Source organism: Vigna unguiculata, chromosome 2, assembly GCF_004118075.2.
Source record: "Vigna unguiculata cultivar IT97K-499-35 chromosome 2, ASM411807v1, whole genome shotgun sequence".
NCBI lineage: Eukaryota > Viridiplantae > Streptophyta > Magnoliopsida > Fabales > Fabaceae > Vigna > Vigna unguiculata.
The window spans coordinates 20,319,285-20,337,835 of NC_040280.1; the positions used below are offsets into that span (position 1 = coordinate 20,319,285).

General features: G+C 34.0%; 3 protein-coding genes across 7 annotated transcripts; 2 read left to right on the plus strand and 1 right to left on the minus strand.

The window, feature by feature from the left end:
• The first annotated feature begins 3,319 nt into the window (after positions 1 to 3,319).
• On the plus strand, positions 3,320 to 4,410 carry LOC114173008 (transcription termination factor MTEF1, chloroplastic-like). Its single transcript, XM_028057190.1, has one exon. It carries the CDS (start codon positions 3,335 to 3,337, stop codon positions 4,184 to 4,186), a length of 852 nt encoding a protein of 283 aa, XP_027912991.1. The 5' UTR covers positions 3,320 to 3,334; the 3' UTR covers positions 4,187 to 4,410.
• A 4,903-nt stretch (positions 4,411 to 9,313) lies between these two features.
• On the minus strand, positions 9,314 to 11,224 carry LOC114168553 (transcription termination factor MTEF1, chloroplastic-like). The gene has a single exon (XM_028053431.1). The coding sequence runs from the start codon at positions 11,153 to 11,155 to the stop codon at positions 10,151 to 10,153; it is 1,005 nt and encodes a 334-aa protein (XP_027909232.1). The 5' UTR covers positions 11,156 to 11,224; the 3' UTR covers positions 9,314 to 10,150.
• LOC114168528 lies at positions 11,095 to 14,890 on the plus strand. 5 transcript variants are annotated; one of them, XM_028053421.1, is made up of 5 exons: positions 11,095 to 11,327; positions 11,884 to 12,500; positions 13,653 to 13,699; positions 13,804 to 13,894; positions 13,997 to 14,890. In XM_028053421.1, exons 2-5 carry the CDS (start codon positions 12,179 to 12,181, stop codon positions 14,680 to 14,682), a joined length of 1,146 nt encoding a protein of 381 aa, XP_027909222.1. In that variant the 5' UTR covers positions 11,095 to 11,327; positions 11,884 to 12,178; the 3' UTR covers positions 14,683 to 14,890. The 5 variants fall into 5 exon arrangements, with proteins under 5 accessions (XP_027909222.1, XP_027909191.1, XP_027909199.1 ...); XM_028053390.1 differs by having other exon boundaries at positions 13,804 to 14,890; XM_028053398.1 differs by having other exon boundaries at positions 11,157 to 11,334; positions 13,804 to 14,890.
• The last annotated feature ends 3,661 nt before the right edge of the window (positions 14,891 to 18,551 follow it).

Here is an 18,551-nt window from a genome sequence, read left to right on the forward strand (position 1 = left end):
ACTAGTTCTTTCAAATGCTATACAATGCTATTTTGTGAAGAAGAAAAGTGATGTGATCAAGTGAGAAGTGCCAAAACATTGTCAAATTATTTTTATAACCCTAAAAGTTTTGTAAAAAGAACATTGTTGTGTTTGTTTAGAAAACTAGAAAAGAGTACTTACATTTGCATTCGTCATAAGATGTTAACATTCTATACTAAGCACAACTTTGTATCTTTATACTTTCACATTTATACAAACTTTGTTTAATTAAGAGTGTCTAAGCTCCAAAGAATAATCTAGCTTAACCAAGAGCGGCTATTATCTAAACAAAACACAACTTTTAGCCAAAGGTAGTTGTGTTTCAAAGAATACTCTATTGGTTAGTCAAAAGTTCTTGAGGTTCTAATAATTCTTAATTTTTAGTTAAAAGTGTCTATCTTCCAAATGATACTGGAGTTTTTTAGTCAAAGATAATTGTTTTTCAAAGTATACATGATTTGTAACTTGTAAAAGTATGTAGAGTGAAAGTCAAACAGTTATTAATTGATAGATAATTTGATATAATTTGTGTATTATACAAATTAGTATAAAAATTAAAAAATAAATCTTTTGTAATTATCTATTACATATTATTGCATCACATTATTAAAAGAAGAATAGATTTACAAACTATTTCTAGAACATTTGATTTTATAAATTGTGTCAACCTAAAACCATCATTTAATATCAAATGATACCTCGCAAAAATCTTAAAAAAAATTAAAATTGAATTTAACCTTCCCTTCTTACATATTTTGATATGTTATTTACACTTTTTTTCTTCTCTTACAAAGATTTCTACACATGTTCATTGGTTACACACCATTTGGACACTTGTTTGGAATTTGCTTCCTATAAAGATACTATTTAAAAAAGATTTAGTATATAACTTTGGTTTTTACATTTGACACTACCAACCCATGCAATCCAAAAGGAATCATAAGAGACTCATCAATTAATAATAATAATAATAATAATAATAATAATAATAATAATAATAATAATAATAATAATAATAATAATAATAATAATATCTGTATTTTTCGGTTTGCTTGAATGTTTATTTTTATCAATATGATAATTTGAGACCAATGAATTTTTAAGTGCTAAAATAAAAGGTAAAAGGTAAATATGTACTTAGAATTGACAAAAAAAAAAAACTCAATCTATGTTTTAGTTTAGACTTTGTATGGATGATTTTTAAGTTTATTTAAAAAGGTTATCATTCCTAATTTCTTATTAAGAGTATTTAAAATTATTTGTGATGTCGTTAAAAAAAATAAATGCTGAAAATGAATGGGATAAGTTCTGGAGCCCTTCATCTCTTGTTACGAATAGAGAAAATAAACATTAATTAGATAACAAAAAAATAGTATAAAATTATAAAAGAAATATATAGTGAAATTCTCCTGTTTGATTTGGTATACATAATTTTTTAAAAGTTATTCTTTAGTTTGACTATTTGTTTTATGTATGAATTAGTTAACAACTAATTTTCCTGTGATCACTCTTTACATGGTGGGGAAAAAGATACCTTGAACCACCGAATAGGCTCCAACTTGGAAGACCGAATTTAATCCAGCTTAGTAAGTAAGAAGTGCGAAGACCTTAGACCTCCTGACATATAGGTTAGTCCGAATACACTCCAGCCTAGGAGCCTTTTCATGGTGCACGTAATAGTTAAAAGCAAATGAGCAATGTTGAAACAAGCAAAGATACCCAGTGACAGAAAATGCTACGATGTCGTGATTACTAGGGAGAAAGTCGAAGTGACTTCGACACAGGAGCAGAGAATGTCTCTGCTGATAAATAGTAATGAAGATTATATAAATCTATGCTGGAAGATGGAACGGTAAGAAGAGAATTAAACTAATTAAACACAGTTAAGAAAACCTAAAATCAACCAAACACCGCAAACCCTAGGCTCATAGGGTTAGGTCCATTAAAGTACTATAAAATGCACTATTCACGAGGTAAAGATACTATGCTATATTTTACTATTCTTGTCATTTATTGCTATGACATTGACTTGAGCGTCGAAATGACTTTACAGGCTCCACCACTGATAGGATCCTTCATCGGGAGAGGATATTTCGGCTTATAGACTTAGACCTTGAAGTGAAGGAAGTGGACATGTACATCCAGAGATTCGTTGGGTTCGATAAAACTTGTGTTTGCGAGTATATCTTTACTTTGCAGGAACACACTATTTAATTTTTTTATTTTGTAATATTATATATATTGTTAATTTCTTTACAATTGCACTATTAAAACTTCATTTTCCAATATTTCATATATTGAACAGCAGATAAAGAAGAACAATTAAAATATATTTTAAGATTTTTTTTATTTTATAAATTTTTAATTATACTATTTAATAATCAACCAAAATGTTTTCTAAGATTTTAAATATGCAAATACATGGGTGCGACATAGGTAGTACTAATAATGTCACAAATAAATGGTATTTTTTTTGAAAGTGTGAATTAGTTGAAAGAGTTTTAAACTATATTTTGTTTAAAAAGTAGTATGAATATCAACAAAGTTCATGTTATTCACGATTTCTTTTCAAAGTTATGAATTAGTTAAAAGAAGAGTTTTATACACAAGTATGATTAAACATCTAAACTTGGGCCGAGAAAAAAAACTTCAGCCCAAATAACTTAACCCTTGAACAAGAAAGGCTCTTTCTAATTCCCGCACTTTCCGATTCTTCTTCTGCACTCCTATAAAACGAAAATTTCCACATTGCTCTTGAAAATTAATTTCCAAATTCTGCAAGGCCATAAAACAAAGTTTTAAGTTGGTAGAATTTGTGTTTTTCTAAATTCCGTATTGTACGGTTCAAAAGCTTTTCTGACTTTTAAATTATTTAATTTGACAGTTTTTTTTATTAACCTTTAGATTGTTTAATTTAAAAGTTTTTTTTTACATACAAATATCTTAAAGTTAATTTTTGCTTGAAAAATAAGTTTTAATTGAGTTTTTTTTTTTCATGAATATGCTTCTAGATTACGTATTCCGTAAGTTTCTTTCCAGATTGTACGATGAGAAAGATTTTTCTAAATTACACAATTCAAAATATTTTCTTTTTCTCGAGTCCATCCAGGGGGAAGAGGGGAAGTTTATTCTTTTAACCAATCCCATGAGGGGTGCACATGGAATGTACGGGACTGCAGAAATAAATGGCTCCCGTTCTAACGAACTAGTTCAACCTAGCCCAGTAACGAAACGACATCGTCTCTTAATAAATAAACGACCAGTGTTTCAGTACGCGTCATGTCACGAACAACATCATCCTCTTCCACGCGACATGTCGATAGTGCAACTCTCTCCAACGGCACACTCCCAATTTTCTTCCCACCCCAATCCTCCGACAACCTCGGACCGCGGCATTTTATTCCACGAAAAGGTGCGCTACCTTAAAGCCCTCAAAGTGAACCCGGAGAAGGCTTTCCACTTGAACCCCACACTCCGCTCCTCCCCTCTGGTCGCCCTGGAATCTGTGACGCGCTGTCTCTACTCTCTCGGAGTTCCACGCGCCGCCTTGGGGCGCATCCTCGACATGCACCCCGTGCTCCTCACGTGCGACCCCTATTCCCAACTCTATCCCCTCCTTGACTTCCTCCTCCATGAGGTCCCAATCCCCTTCCCCGACGTGCACCTCTGCATCCTCCGCTGCCCCAGATTGCTCGTTTCCAGCATCGATGATCAATTGCGTCCCACGCTGTTCTTTCTCAGGGAATTAGGGTTCTGTGGGCCACACTCCCTCACGTGCCAGACCACCCTGCTTCTCGTGTCCAGCTTGGAGGACACCCTTTTGCCCAAGATTGAGTTTTTGAAGAGTTTGGGATTCACCCACATCGAGGTTTCCAACATGGTCGTCAGGTCCCCTGGGTTATTGACTTTAAGCGTGAAGAAGAATTTAATGCCCAAGCTGGAATTTTTCTTGAAGGAGATGAATGGGGATGTTGCTGAGCTCAAGAGGTTTCCTCAGTACTTTTCTTTTAGCTTGGAACGGAGGATTAGGTCCAGATTTGGGATGCTTAGGCAGCTTGGCGTGTCGATGCCGTTGGAAGATATGTTGAAGGTTAGTGATGGCGAGTTTAATGCTAGGTTGCTTGAATTAAGGTTTAAGACTCTCGAGTTTGGAGTAGGACAATAGTTGTATTAGTTTGCTGTTGTTGGGAAGTTTAAACCATTTTAGTCCAAACATCAAGGATTTTAGGATCACCCACATTTGTCTGCGATTTTCCTCAATTTGAGTGTGATGAAACTGAAATCATGATGGTGAACGCAATTTAAAACCTGAATGTTGGTTTTGCTAAAGACTAAGTATAGTGGTTGATACTGATAAACATTTGTGCAAATCTGTTAAACTAATGTAGAGAAAGGGGTGCTTGTGATTCAGAGAAAAGGAGATTTTGGTAATGGAAAATAAGTATAAGAATTTAGGTTCTTGAATTGAGATTTGGAGTTTAGTAAGTGGTTGTTGTTGACAAGATTAAAAACAATGGTCCGGTCCGCTGTCATGATTGCAGCTACAACATCAAGTTTTTTTGGATTACCATGACTGCATAGCACTATTGCAGTCCCGTTTGTCTATGATTTACTAATTTACTAATATAAAGGATCACAACTGCTAGTTAAAACATTAATCGGTTGTAACTGCAGTTGCATTTGTCTGCAATTTCTAACCATGTTTAGGAGAGTGAAGTTGGTTTTGCTGAACTATAGTGACTGATATCCTAAGTGAAATGTATAGTGGTCTGTGTCGTTTAAATAGCCGCCAAAGCTATACTCTAAATATCAAGGATCCGATATTGCGTCCACAGTAATTGTTGTGGTTGCACCTCCCATCCTGCATCTTTCATCTTTGGCTAGCCTCCAACCAATTGAACTTTTAGTTAACATTATGCCAATATTCATGTATATTTTCATACAATTTAACTTTTTATACATATATTATGATATGTTGGTATAATAGTATATTTCAACTGTATTATATGTCTTACTCTATATGATATAACATATTATTGGCTTTCCGCAATATATGATATAGCAGGTTATTGGTTTTCTGACGTGCAATCCTCAATTAATGTCACTGATTGCGGTTGATAAGTATATGTGTGTTTCTTTCTCTGTTTCTCTGTTCCGACTGGGTTTGTACAGTGTTCTATTGGGTGTGCTGTTGATTTTCGTGATTGAAATTGTAGAAGATGTTGTATGATACTGAACTGGGCTATAATCTATGAAGCCCGGATATGAACTCGGATACAGACACGGAGATACGGCTAAATCGAAAAAACACGGAGATACAGCTAAATCGAAAAAACATAACACATTGAACACGACATACATACATATATATGCATATATATATATATATATATATATATATATATATATATATATATATTAGTTTTAAACTTTTAACTAATTCATTTCATTGTCAACTAATACAAAAATGAATCCAGTCTATCTATCTAATATCCAGAAAAGAGAAAAATAGTGATTATATCAGATTTTTTCTTATTTTTATAATCATAATAGATACAAGTTTTTGATTTTTTAGAAAATCATTAAATTTGTAGTCATTAACATTGTGATGAAGTTATGTCAAAATCATGTCAAAGACAAAAAAAAAATATTTCAAATTGAACATTTTACAGACACGTGTGTTGAACAAATATGTATGTGTGTCGGTGTCCGATACGTGTCAGACACGGGGCACGCCATATTAATATGGCATGTCTGGGCTTCATAGGCTAGAATGATAGGGTGGTGATGAAAATACAACAGGGGCGTGGGTGAAGATGGTGGAAAATGAAGTTGTGAAGCGAAAAAGTGAGTGATAGAAATTGTTAAGGAATGGAGAGAGTGGAATGAGGGGAGAAAACAACAGTCGAAAGAAGAAATGAAGAAGTGTGAAAATGGAGAAGATGCGAGCAGAGGAGAATATGTGTTTAATGATTTTTTGGAGCAGAAAGACTTAACAATTCCCTGAACTAGAAGTGTGCGTGATTTCACTGAGTACTTTTCATTTTATTTTTTTTTTGGCTTTTGGATCTATGTATCAGTACTGTGAGATTGGATTACATAATGAAGATGAGAATATTTTGGTCTTGGACAAGAAAGACTTTGATGGGGTGCACTTTAGTCAGTAAAGTATGAAATTGGGATTGTGGAATTGATTTTGATGATGGAACATGCTTTATGAACTATAGAATTTCCAGAATGCAATCAGTCAACTTTCTAAAGAATTGGCTTCAAAAGGAGGAGTCAAAGACATCAACAATTTGGCTTAGTCTTGTTAATTTCGAAATTTCTTTCAAACCCATAAACAATTTAGGCTCTATTTTTCCACGAGATTATGCATATTTCATGTGGAATCTTCCTACCATTTTTGTGTGCTTGCGTGATAATTTGAGATTTCTGAATGTTACTATGCCCTGTTTAATATGTTTTCAAATTTACCAAGCTTGAATTTCTTTGATGCATATGTGAAATTATATTGATACTAGCTCATGTTCTATCTCATTATTAAGCACTAGATTGTGTCAATGAATGTGTTAGATGAACAAGGTGTTATCAATACCAATGCGCAAGAACAGTCTGCAATTTTTTGAGTATAATTTCCATAGTTGATCTACAACGAGTAGCATTGACGAGCATACAAGGTTGAATCAAGTTTCGTGTTTGAAGTTGTGTAATGAACTATTGTTCAAAGAAGTGAAGAACCAAAAAAGGGGTTGCATAGTCTTTTTATCCCAAAAGAAAAAGAGAATCGATAGTGTATTTGTATACAAACAAAAATCAAGTATATATCCCACAAAATCACAGTATTTTTACAATAAAGATTATAACAGAAGTAACTATTTATTACTTACCTTCACTCTTCAAATAATAGATTCTGCTTTGAGGTAAGAGCATTCTCTCTGAACAAGAGAAAGTAAAAATAAATTTAATTCATGTTCCCCTCTTAAATCACTGAAATGGATATTACCCTGTAATATATCACTGTTATGTTATGAAAGATAAAATATGCTATATTGGGCCTAATTGTAAGAATGAGTTGGGCCGTTTCATTCTCCGTGAAAAGAATAAGGCTGGTACTTCCTGCATGCACCCCTATCAAACTCCTTCCTGCACTCCATCATTTCAGATTTTATTTTCCGGAAGACACTCACCCACTCCTTTTCTGGAAAATTTTTTCCGGAAACGTTGTTGGAGTGTAAGAAAAAATTGATAGGTTGCAGGAAGTAACGCCGAAGAATAATTGTTTTTTTTATTCCATGAAGCCCAGGATTGTATCATGGCCTGATATTGGAAAGAAGTAACCACATTCCCCTCAGCCTTTTTACAAACCAGAATGAAAATGTGATGTAATGTTACATGTGTTGAAACTTAATTTAAAGTAAAGACAAAAGAAAATGCATCCAAATAATAGATATATAATTCAGAAGATTGTCACATAAACTGAGAATAGTTTGACATGGTTTAGAGAAGTTTTTTTTTTTGTTATTATTTTGAGTTATATATTCCAACCTGTATCCATGTGGTCTTGCTTCTCACTATAATCTTCAGGTGTCGGTCATGATTCTTTCTTTAACCATCATCAAAGCAACGGCTTTCATTAATGTGAGGAAGAGAATGTTTTTGTCTTCATTTTTTTGCCTGCCCAGAAGGTTTATTATTATTGCATACTATGAAGTACCTACTACACAAGCTTCTTAATTTCATCTTCCATTAAGTTAGGTGTACTGGGTTGGTCCATTTGTATAACTACTAAAGAGGACTAAGTGGGGAATTGATTGCAATAATATAATTGATGCTTTGTGACAACACAATTAATATAAACAACATAATAGTAGTTTAAGATGTTGTCGTTGATGGAAGCATCTGGGTCACAAGTGGACTAGGTTACTGACAGGTTGGTGCCAAGTTTTAACAACTATTAATGGGTTTGTATCCAGTTAGATGAAATTGCAGGAGTACTATCTCCAAGCAAAGTAGCAATAATTCTCATGCCAGTCCGTAGAGTAAGTTAAATTCAGACCCTGTTTCTTTTTCACCCATGAGATGAAATTTCCGCGCACAAAATCATCTTTCTCCATTTCAAATTAACTTTATGCACCATACAGATAAGGTAAATTATTAATTTTGTTTTCAGTTTCAGTCTCTCTGCATGCAGGGATCCGATCAGATCAGACACCAGTTTTTGTTTTATGACAATTTATCACAGTTTTCAGTTCTCGAAAGCTTATCTCAGTTTTGTACTTTTGTTTAGTTTGATGCATTTCAAAGCATTATCTCACAATAATCACTGTTACATTATACTAATTGGTATGCAGTGATTAGGCTGAGAAATGTATGTGGAACGAACATTATGATAATGATGGGAATTATTATTTACTGTCGGTTCCCTGTTTGGCAGGGAAGACAGAAAAATTGAAGTAGGGTAAAGTATTTTTATGATTGTTCTGATATCTGATGCTATTCTTGAAGCATTTGATGGAAGTTGGCACTAGTAACTGCGAGAAGCCATGGTGCCCCTCATCTCATTACCAATTATAACGACATGTCACATCACTGGCGCGGAATACTGTGCCAAAATGCAGTGTAATTGCTTCAATGATGCAGCTGGATCAACAACTAGCTTTGGACGTACTAGGATTTTTTTTCTTTCATTTTCTGTTCCCACAATTGTATTATATGTTCAGGACCCTTTTTAAGTTGATTGCTAGAACAACTCTCAAGTACCTGAATATTTTCATGAATTACAACATCTATGAATAGTGATTCTTGTTGTGCATGTGTTGTGTTATAGGGTATTGGGGTCCTCTTGGTACTACAAAGAGAATGAGAAAGAAAGATATCAGAAAAGGTGATCGCAGCGCTTACTTAAGCACCATTTTTTCTCTTGTAGCAAAGCAAAAAGCTTTTACACAAATCATAGGGTTCTCAAAGGGTTACAGATACTAGTCGGTGTCAGATCCTCATGCCTTACGAGAATAATAAAATAACATGTTTGTGGCACGTTGGATTATAGCCCAGTTCAGTATCATACAACATCTTCTACAATTTCAATCACGAAAATCAACAGCACACCCAATAGAACACTGTACAAACCCAGTCGGAACAGAGAAACAGAGAAAGAAACACACATATACTTATCAACCGCAATCAGTGACATTAATTGAGGATTGCACGTCAGAAAACCAATAACCTGCTATATCATATATTGCGGAAAGCCAATAATATGTTATATCATATAGAGTAAGACATATAATACAGTTGAAATATACTATTATACCAACATATCATAATATATGTATAAAAAGTTAAATTGTATGAAAATATACATGAACATTGGCATAATGTTAACTAAAAGTTCAATTGGTTGGAGGCTAGCCAAAGATGAAAGATGCAGGATGGGAGGTGCAACCACAACAATTACTGTGGACGCAATATCGGATCCTTAATATTCAGAGTATAGCTTTGGCGGCTATTTAAACGACACAGACCACTATACATTTCACTTAGGATATCAGTCACTATAGTTCAGCAAAACCAACTTCACTCTCCTAAACATGGTTAGAAATTGCAGACAAATGCAACTGCAGTTACAACCGATTAATGTTTTAGCTAGCAGTTGTGATCCTTTATATTAGTAAATTAGTAAATCATAGACAAACGGGACTGCAATAGTGCTATGCAGTCATGGTAATCCAAAAAAACTTGATGTTGTAGCTGCAATCATGACAGCGGACCGGACCATTGTTTTTAATCTTGTCAACAACAACCACTTACTAAACTCCAAATCTCAATTCAAGAACCTAAATTCTTATACTTATTTTCCATTATCAAAATCTCCTTTTCTCTGAATCACAAGCACCCCTTTCTCTACATTAGTATAACAGATTTGCACAAATGTTTATCAGTATCAACCACTATACTTAGTCTTTAGCAAAACCAACATTCAGGTTTTAAATTGCGGTCACCATCATGATTTCAGTTTCATCACACTCAAATTGAGGAAAATCGCAGACAAATGTGGGTGATCCTAAAATCCTTGATGTTTGGACTAAAATGGTTTAAACTTCCCAACAACAGCAAACTAATACAACTATTGTCCTACTCCAAACTCGAGAGTCTTAAACCTTAATTCAAGCAACCTAGCATTAAACTCGCCATCACTAACCTTCAACATATCTTCCAACGGCATCGACACGCCAAGCTGCCTAAGCATCCCAAATCTGGGCCTAATCCTCCGTTCCAAGCTAAAAGAAAAGTACTGAGGAAACCTCTTGAGCTCAGCAACATCCCCATTCATCTCCTTCAAGAAAAATTCCAGCTTGGGCATTAAATTCTTCTTCACGCTTAAAGTCAATAACCCAGGGGACCTGACGACCATGTTGGAAACCTCGATGTGGGTGAATCCCAAACTCTTCAAAAACTCAATCTTGGGCAAAAGGGTGTCCTCCAAGCTGGACACGAGAAGCAGGGTGGTCTGGCACGTGAGGGAGTGTGGCCCACAGAACCCTAATTCCCTGAGAAAGAACAGCGTGGGACGCAATTGATCATCGATGCTGGAAACGAGCAATCTGGGGCAGCGGAGGATGCAGAGGTGCACGTCGGGGAAGGGGATTGGGACCTCATGGAGGAGGAAGTCGAGGAGGGGATAGAGTTGGGAATAGGGGTCGCACGTGAGGAGCACGGGGTGCATGTCGAGGATGCGCCCCAAGGCGGCGCGTGGAACTCCGAGAGAGTAGAGACAGCGCGTCACGGATTCCAGGGCGGCCAGAGGGGAGGAGCGGAGTGTGGGGTTCAAGTGGAAAGCCTTCTCCGGGTTCACTTTGAGGGCTTTAAGGTAGCGCACCTTTTCGTGGAATAAAATGCCGCGGTCCGAGGTTGTCGGAGGATTGGGGTGGGAAGAAAATTGGGAGTGTGCCGTTGGAGAGAGTTGCACTATCGACATGTCGCGTGGAAGAGGATGATGCTGTTCGTGACATGGCGCGTACCGAAACACTGGTCGTTTATTTATTAAGAGACGATGTCGTTTCGTTACTGGGCTAGGTTGGCACCAACCTGTCAGTATGCGGTGCCAGCTGTTCAACCAGCTTGCTTTCATATTCTTCTTCTTCCTCTGTTCGGTTAGTTAGGGTTTCTACAATTCCGCTCTCTTCGCTTCGCTTTACAATCAAACTATACAACAATGCAATTCCTCCAAAAATTGAAAACTTAAAACGCAATTTCTCTCACTTAGGACTCGCACGTGCCGTTACTGTCCAGTCACGTGTGCGGTAAGAGGTTCGGTTTGTCCCGTATTTTTTCTTGCTTTTTCACATGCTCTATTGTGTTCTAGTTTCTACTAGTTTTTGTTTCTGTTTTAAAACGAAGTTCACTATATATTTTTTGTTTGCATTAACTCTATATTTGGTAAAGTAGCATTTGAAAATTTTTAGATGTGGTTTATGTGTAGGTGTTAGTTGGTATTCTTTGTGTGAATGTTTGGTTTAACTTTAGTAACCGCGTTTATAATATTTTTAATATTATGTTTCTTTGATTGATGTCAGTTTTTGAATTTATTTGGTTACTGATACACTATATGATGTTTATCGCTGTGCTTGGTTTTTGCTTTAGTGTTTTTTTTAGTATAGTGTTTCTGTGATTAGATGTCATCTTTTGAATTTATTGCATTTTTCCAACTAATTTGATGTTTATGGCTTAATGTGACTTCGGAGACTAGCTTTACTTGTTTACTGTATTTTACCTCTTTCTTTTTGGTGGTTGAAATAATAACTTTCTCTATATTTTATCTAAATGGTTAATGCGGTTCTTTTCTTTTTCTGATTGTAGAGTTTTCAGGGTGATGCTCTTGCTGGAGGTGGAATTTAGTTTCTATTAGACATGTAGGTTGAAGGTGGAAGGTACTGAGTGGTGAATTATTTGGCTCGAGGAGTTGGAACTTATTTTTGGAAGTGTCCCTCTTCTGTTATCGATTACGAAGTTGAGCAGTGACTGAAATAGATTGGATTGGAGGCGTTCAGAATTGGGTTTATTGTGATATTCTGAGAAAATAGCTAAAACGGGGTCTCTTTGTTGTGTGGCTTCAAGGCCACATGGATCAAATGCAGGCAGTAGGGACTGGTCCATGGGTCCAAATGAGCCCTTCTGGCGAACAAATTCAAGTTTTTCACCACCTCCAACAAGGTGGGATTTCAGATTCCAGTCTGAAGGGATGCAGTATACTGTGAATGACAGCATTCAACTCTATGGGTCTTCTACATCATCAAATGATAAAGAGAGTGGGAGCTGGGTCAGAGGCAACCACCTATATGATCTTCACTATTCTGCTTCAGATGGTACTGGTATTCTCCTTAGCAGTCCATCTGACCTTTCTCAGGCTCCTCAATGGACGCCTCCTGCAATACAAGAAATCAGTATTGACAATTATGAAAATTCAGCTAGGAAAGGTAAATCCTTATATATGAATTTTTCAAAGTAGTATAATTTAGATGTATATAAACCACAATAGCAAGATGGTTGTAAAAGATGGCTTGCATATAAGATAATGAAGCCTTAATGCTCTTAGGGTTGTTAGTCTCTAAAGAGGTTGCTTCCAGAAAGGTCTTTTTAATAATCAAAAAGGTAAAAAATTTCATTTACATGGGATCCTATTTGACTACAGCCTAGTGAAACAGAAACGAAGCATAAGTAGTTAATTGTATGAGTGGTAAGTTAACTGTATTGTATTGTCTATATAATAGTTTTTGCGTAGTATAAGTTATTGTATTGTATGAGTGGTAGTTAAATGTTTGTGTTTATTTTCTGTCATCACCATTTAATATGGAAGCCACTTTGTTTTGCACCTTCTTTCATAATTTAAAAAAGTTATAGAATAAAAGGAAAAGCTGAAGTGACACTTTTGTAATCAAAAGTGAAAATAGAAAATGAAAACAGAACATTTTCTTAATCTACCTCTTAAGTTGCTTCTAAGTTCCGTCCTATTGAAAAGTGTTTGGGAAAAAAAGACGTTCTCAACAATCTTGTTGGTTATTATCAAAACAGTTTTGCTCTACTCATTATGTTCTTGCTATGGTTATGCCTTTGACATTTTGTTTGAAGCAATGAAACAGTAAACAGTAAACATGTTTTTGGTCATTTTTTGTTTGTAGAGTTAGGCTTACATCAAATGGTAGAGAGCTGAACTAGTATTTCTATAAATTGTCAGGTCTTCTGTAGCATGACAAGAGGAAACCCATACATTGATAAATCTGGTCTCATTGCATAATTGAGTCATGATTTCTTATAATTCTGCCTCTAAATTATACAGCTTTAACTTTTTCATTTTTTAATTATTGAAACTCAATTTAATAATTTTCCTTTTCTTGTGAATCATGACATCATTCGATTCCTTGAGGATGTTGAGTTTTGGATCATAATTTGTCTGTTTGTTAATGTGTCTCAATAGGGTAGCAATTGATGGTACTGTTAAGTCGTTCTGATATTAGTAACAATAAAACTGAAGCACTCAATTTTGTCTGTGGTTTATTCTTTCAGTATAAACTTGTTTGTTGTTACTTCTGCGTATTGAACTTCTCCCAACTCATTTGTACTTTTGGTAGATCCTCATCCTTCTGCGGGCAGGGTATCTTTTACTCCCACTAAGGAGGTAAGTTTCTGGTTAAGCACTACTAAAAGATACTTTAGTTGGGCAATTATTTCTCATGTGTTTGTCTTAAGAAATAAACTAACAGGTAAGACATATATATGCAGGGAACATCTGTAAATCCCAACAGTGGGGGATCAACATCATCTCTGTCAGAAAGTAGTGAATCTGAGTCTACTACAAAATCACATTTATCCTGTCAGAGGAATTTCTCTAATCTTCGTTCTTTCATCTCTAAACCCATTCATCCTATGTCTTTTAATGACCTAACAACTACTAGAGATGCCTTTGGTCCTGCAGTTACAGATTTTACAGAGTTTGATACTTCTACTCCACTCCGAGACGGCCAGCGTTGGAGTAGCGCCAGCAGCAGTCAGGAGTTTGCTGATGTTACTGAGTCATTTGAATTAGAAACGCCTGGTCAATCACATTTTCCTTCCAATGGATTTAGGTGTGGCTTGTGTGAAAGGTTTCTCTCGCAGAGATCACCTTGGAGTTCCCGTCGCATTGTGAGAAGTGGAGACATGCCTACGATTGGTGTTCTTCCTTGTTGTCACGCATTTCATGCTGAATGCTTGGAGCAAACAACACCAAAGACACGGAAAAGCGATCCTCCTTGTCCTGTTTGTGTAAAAATGGAGGAGGAAAATTCCCCTGATTACCGGGGCTTTTTGAGATTGACGAATGGTTTTCCTAGGCTTAAATCATCTCGTGGCGATGGACCTTCCAGACCTTGGGGCTGTGTACAGGTGGGTGATTGTGTTGAAGGTGCTCTGCATGCACCCCCACGCAATGCTATGTTCATGCTTAATCGAAATCGTGTTAAGAAGAACCTGTCCCTGAAAGGTAGCTTAAGCAAGGAATTTCCAGGTAAGGTTAGGAAAAATGGGACATTTTCTTCGCAGCTGTTAAGTGGAGGAAGTTCAGCTGATGGGAAGGAAGTTGGTTGCTCCAAGGCAACTGCAGGTTCAAGTGTGTGGAGGTAATAGCAAATGTTGGTAGGTTCTAACTTACACCTACAGATTTGCAGAAGCTGATTTTTGCTAAGCAAAATTTGGTGACACTGATCCTAACCTATTCCACATTTTGTATAGATTCATTTGTTGTATGTGTTTTGGAGTTCACGCCTGAAACTTGATCTTATTTTGCCTGATTTTATGTATTTAGTTTGTTTTATCTTATGGTTTTAAAGCATCTACTTTTGTTGATGAAGTGCAGATTGAAAAAGATCCAAGGAGAAAGTTTTATGAAAATTTTCCGTAGAAACTAATATTGCATGTATAACGAACTACGTTGAGCCTTGTTATAGGAATATGCCATGCTGAGAAGTTTTGTTTAGGATAATAATGCTCGGTGGTCGTTTTGTCTGAAAATGATCTGATTTTGTTTTTATTTTATTTTATTTTATTTTCAAGAGTTTCTAAAAGCAGGAAATTTAAGTAGAGAAAGTTTTCTTAAAACAAATATTATTTTTCTGCTGAGAGAAACTACCTAAGTTCAATGTTAAGTTAATTGAGCTATCTCACGAGTTAAATATTCGCGAAGATAAAAACAATAAATTTGGAACTAAAATTATTAAATTTTAGTAGAGATATAACATTTTGAAATATTATAACTCCCTTTGTCCTTTATGTTCTTATTTTCATTCCATTTTAACAATTAATGTTTATCTTGTGGCTCAAATTACAACAAGCCCATTGTTTTCCCCTTTCTGAAGATTTAAACCTCGGGGACTTCTTTCTGCATCTCATAAACTTCTTCTGTACCCTAAACATTTTAAATTCCAATTTTTTTTTTATTATTTGACGAGTAATGCAGATTTCACCTCTAAGTGAACTTCTGGTAAAGGACATCACTGGATGATAAAGTTTGTGCAATTCTAAATGTAAATATATATATATATATATATATATATATTTGTTTTTACGTTTTTAAAATTAAAGTTTAATTATTTTTTAATATATTATACAAAAACAAAATTAAATATATATATATATATATATATATTATTTTATTTTTAAAATATATATTAAAAAATATTAAAAATTCTAAAATATATAAACTTAAAAACAATTACATTTAAAAAATAAAAAAAGATAACAAACTAAAAAAATAATTAAAATTCAAAAAATTAAACCTTAAACAAAAATGAAAAAAGTTGAAGCAGAATAAATATATTTTTTAATTTAAAGTTTAATTATTTTTTTAATTTAATTTATTTTTTAACTTTATTTATAGTTTAAAGCATATATATAATTAATCTATATATATATATATATATATATATATATATATATATATATATCCGAAAATTTAAACTTTTCATCGGATATCTACGTCCGAAAACAATTTGAAGATGTGATCTGCGTTATCCTAATTAAATTATCAAAGGGTATTTTTAAAATTTAAAATTTGTTTGAAGGTGTAGAAGAAATCTTTTCTTTTTGAGGTTAAGAAAACCCCTAAATTTCTTTTTGTATAATGTTATTGGACTCCAATATAGAGTAATAGGCCAGACTCGATTATGGGCCACAAATAAGCTATTCGAATGTACATATCCGTGAAAAAGGCCCTCATCGTCGGAGGTTTAAATTTTAGCTTGAAATCCTCTTTTTTAAGTAGGAATTTTATTTTGCACCCTACATATTTCCTTCTGCACAACTACAAATATTGAAATTCTCATTTTTGTCATTTTATCTAAAGTTTTTTTTTTTTTAAGATTGTACAACGTCATAATATCGGATATTGCTTAATCTAAAACTTAGACAACGTATATTAGATTACACAATCTAAAATATTAATTTCGAATTTAATTGTCATTTCTTAATTGTGTAATAAAAATCAATATTGTATTTGGATTACGTAATTCAAAAACAAATTTATAAAAGGAATGATTTTAATTATATATATAAGATTATTATAAGATTTGTATTAAAAATTTACTTCTAAAAAGTAATAATTGATATATAAATTCACATAATAAATCATGCATGTATCCAATATTACTCGTTAATTTTCTTATGAAATACTAAAACAAGTAATTCTTTTCAGGAGCCAATAAATGAAAATAAGATGTGTGTAAAGTGAGAAAGTAAAAATGTATTTTTGGTTAGTTTAAAGTGGGTGAAATAAAATTGAAAAGACAGTCTAATATTAAAATGAAGCGTAGGTATATTGTTATTGTTTTACTTGATACATTTGTTGAGTTTGAAAGAATGATTGGCACAAAATGAAAAGAAGAACACTAAGGTACACCGCATGATTGCATGTTGCATTTAAGCATCGAAGAAAGACAAAAAACCTCAAAATATCTCATAACTCATGCATTGTACCTTAGACAAAGACGAAGATGCTACATCTCCGCCTGCACAAGAAAGATCTCACTCAACACTACGTCGACCTAACCCATTTCTAGTACACATTATTTATGTAATATGCTTGCTACAGACAAATCAAGATTCATATATAAAGTTAGAAAGTATAAAGGAAAAAAATGTGATTAAATACGCTCTCTCTTTTTATCTCACTATTACAACAATTTCTTTTTTTACTTTGTCCTATTACTCATTGTTTATGTCAAAGTCATTCTTGTAGCATCATTACTATCAATTTCTCAAAAGATTATATTCATTTATCTTTTAAAAAAATGAGACCAAACTAAAACAATTAAAAAAAGATAGGAACAAAATAAAAAAAAAAAATCATTATTATATTACATAAAAATTAGGTGAAATTGAGTGGAATTTTGTATGATTACGCACGGAAAAAGAAAGTCCAAAAACAAAAACAAAGTGATGATTTTTTTCATAAAAAAATCTTGTGCTTTGGGGCAGTACTTTAATATGTTTGAGAAAAAAGGGAGTGAATGGAGGAGGTATAGTGTGTTAGCATTCCCCCACAATGAAGTACTGATAGGACCCCATGGCCAAGTTTAGTTTCTCTTGGCATTAAAATTTTGAAGAGTTTTGAATTTTGATAAGTACTTGAAGGGACCATTCTCAGTTGTTTCTAATGTCATGTGCTTCTGCCTACTTAGCTCCAGACAATTGCACATTCTGTATTCACAAACGTGATTCATAAATAGGGTTCTTGAATTGCCTCTTCTATATGCCATGTCCAATCATCACCACACATTGCTATTAATACTTCTTCTCATTCTCACTGTCATTTTCAACATCACACACCTTTAAGTTCAAAACCTAAATAGGATGGTAAATTGATAAGACAAAGACATACTAAGGCAAGAGTTTTAGTTTTTCAAATCACTTTGTGCTTCTCTGGTTCCCATGTTTCAAAGAAAGCTTTTTATATATTCAGATGCATGAGTGTGTAGGAGTGATAAGGTGATTTAGTGGTTAAAAGAAAGGGGATGGAGAAGAAAGTCGGGTTTGATCCCTCCTGTTAACAATTTAGAGAAATAAAATTGATTTGTTGGGCTTTGAAAGAGAGGGTGAGATTCAACTCCTCCACTAATAAAAACTAACAACTAATAATTGCCGATAAAAAAACATGCATGAGTGGATGTTTGTTCAAACACTAAGTTTCATCATTTTTACATGACCTTAGTTGTGAGAACCTAGAAAATAGTAATTTATAATTGATAGAGTGTTTAAAATAATGATACTCGATTATTTTAATATTAAAAATAAAAAGTATAAATAGAAATTTTATAAACGAGTTTCATTAGTTATAAACATTCTATCTCTCTCAAAACTCTAACTCTAGAGCTCTCTTCCATCTCTGTAGAATTCTCACATCTATACACTAAGTTAATTTTCTACCCTTTTGTCTTGTTTGGTTTCATTTCGACGCATGTGGAAAAATCTAGACTGCGTGTGTTATTTGAGTTCTCTTT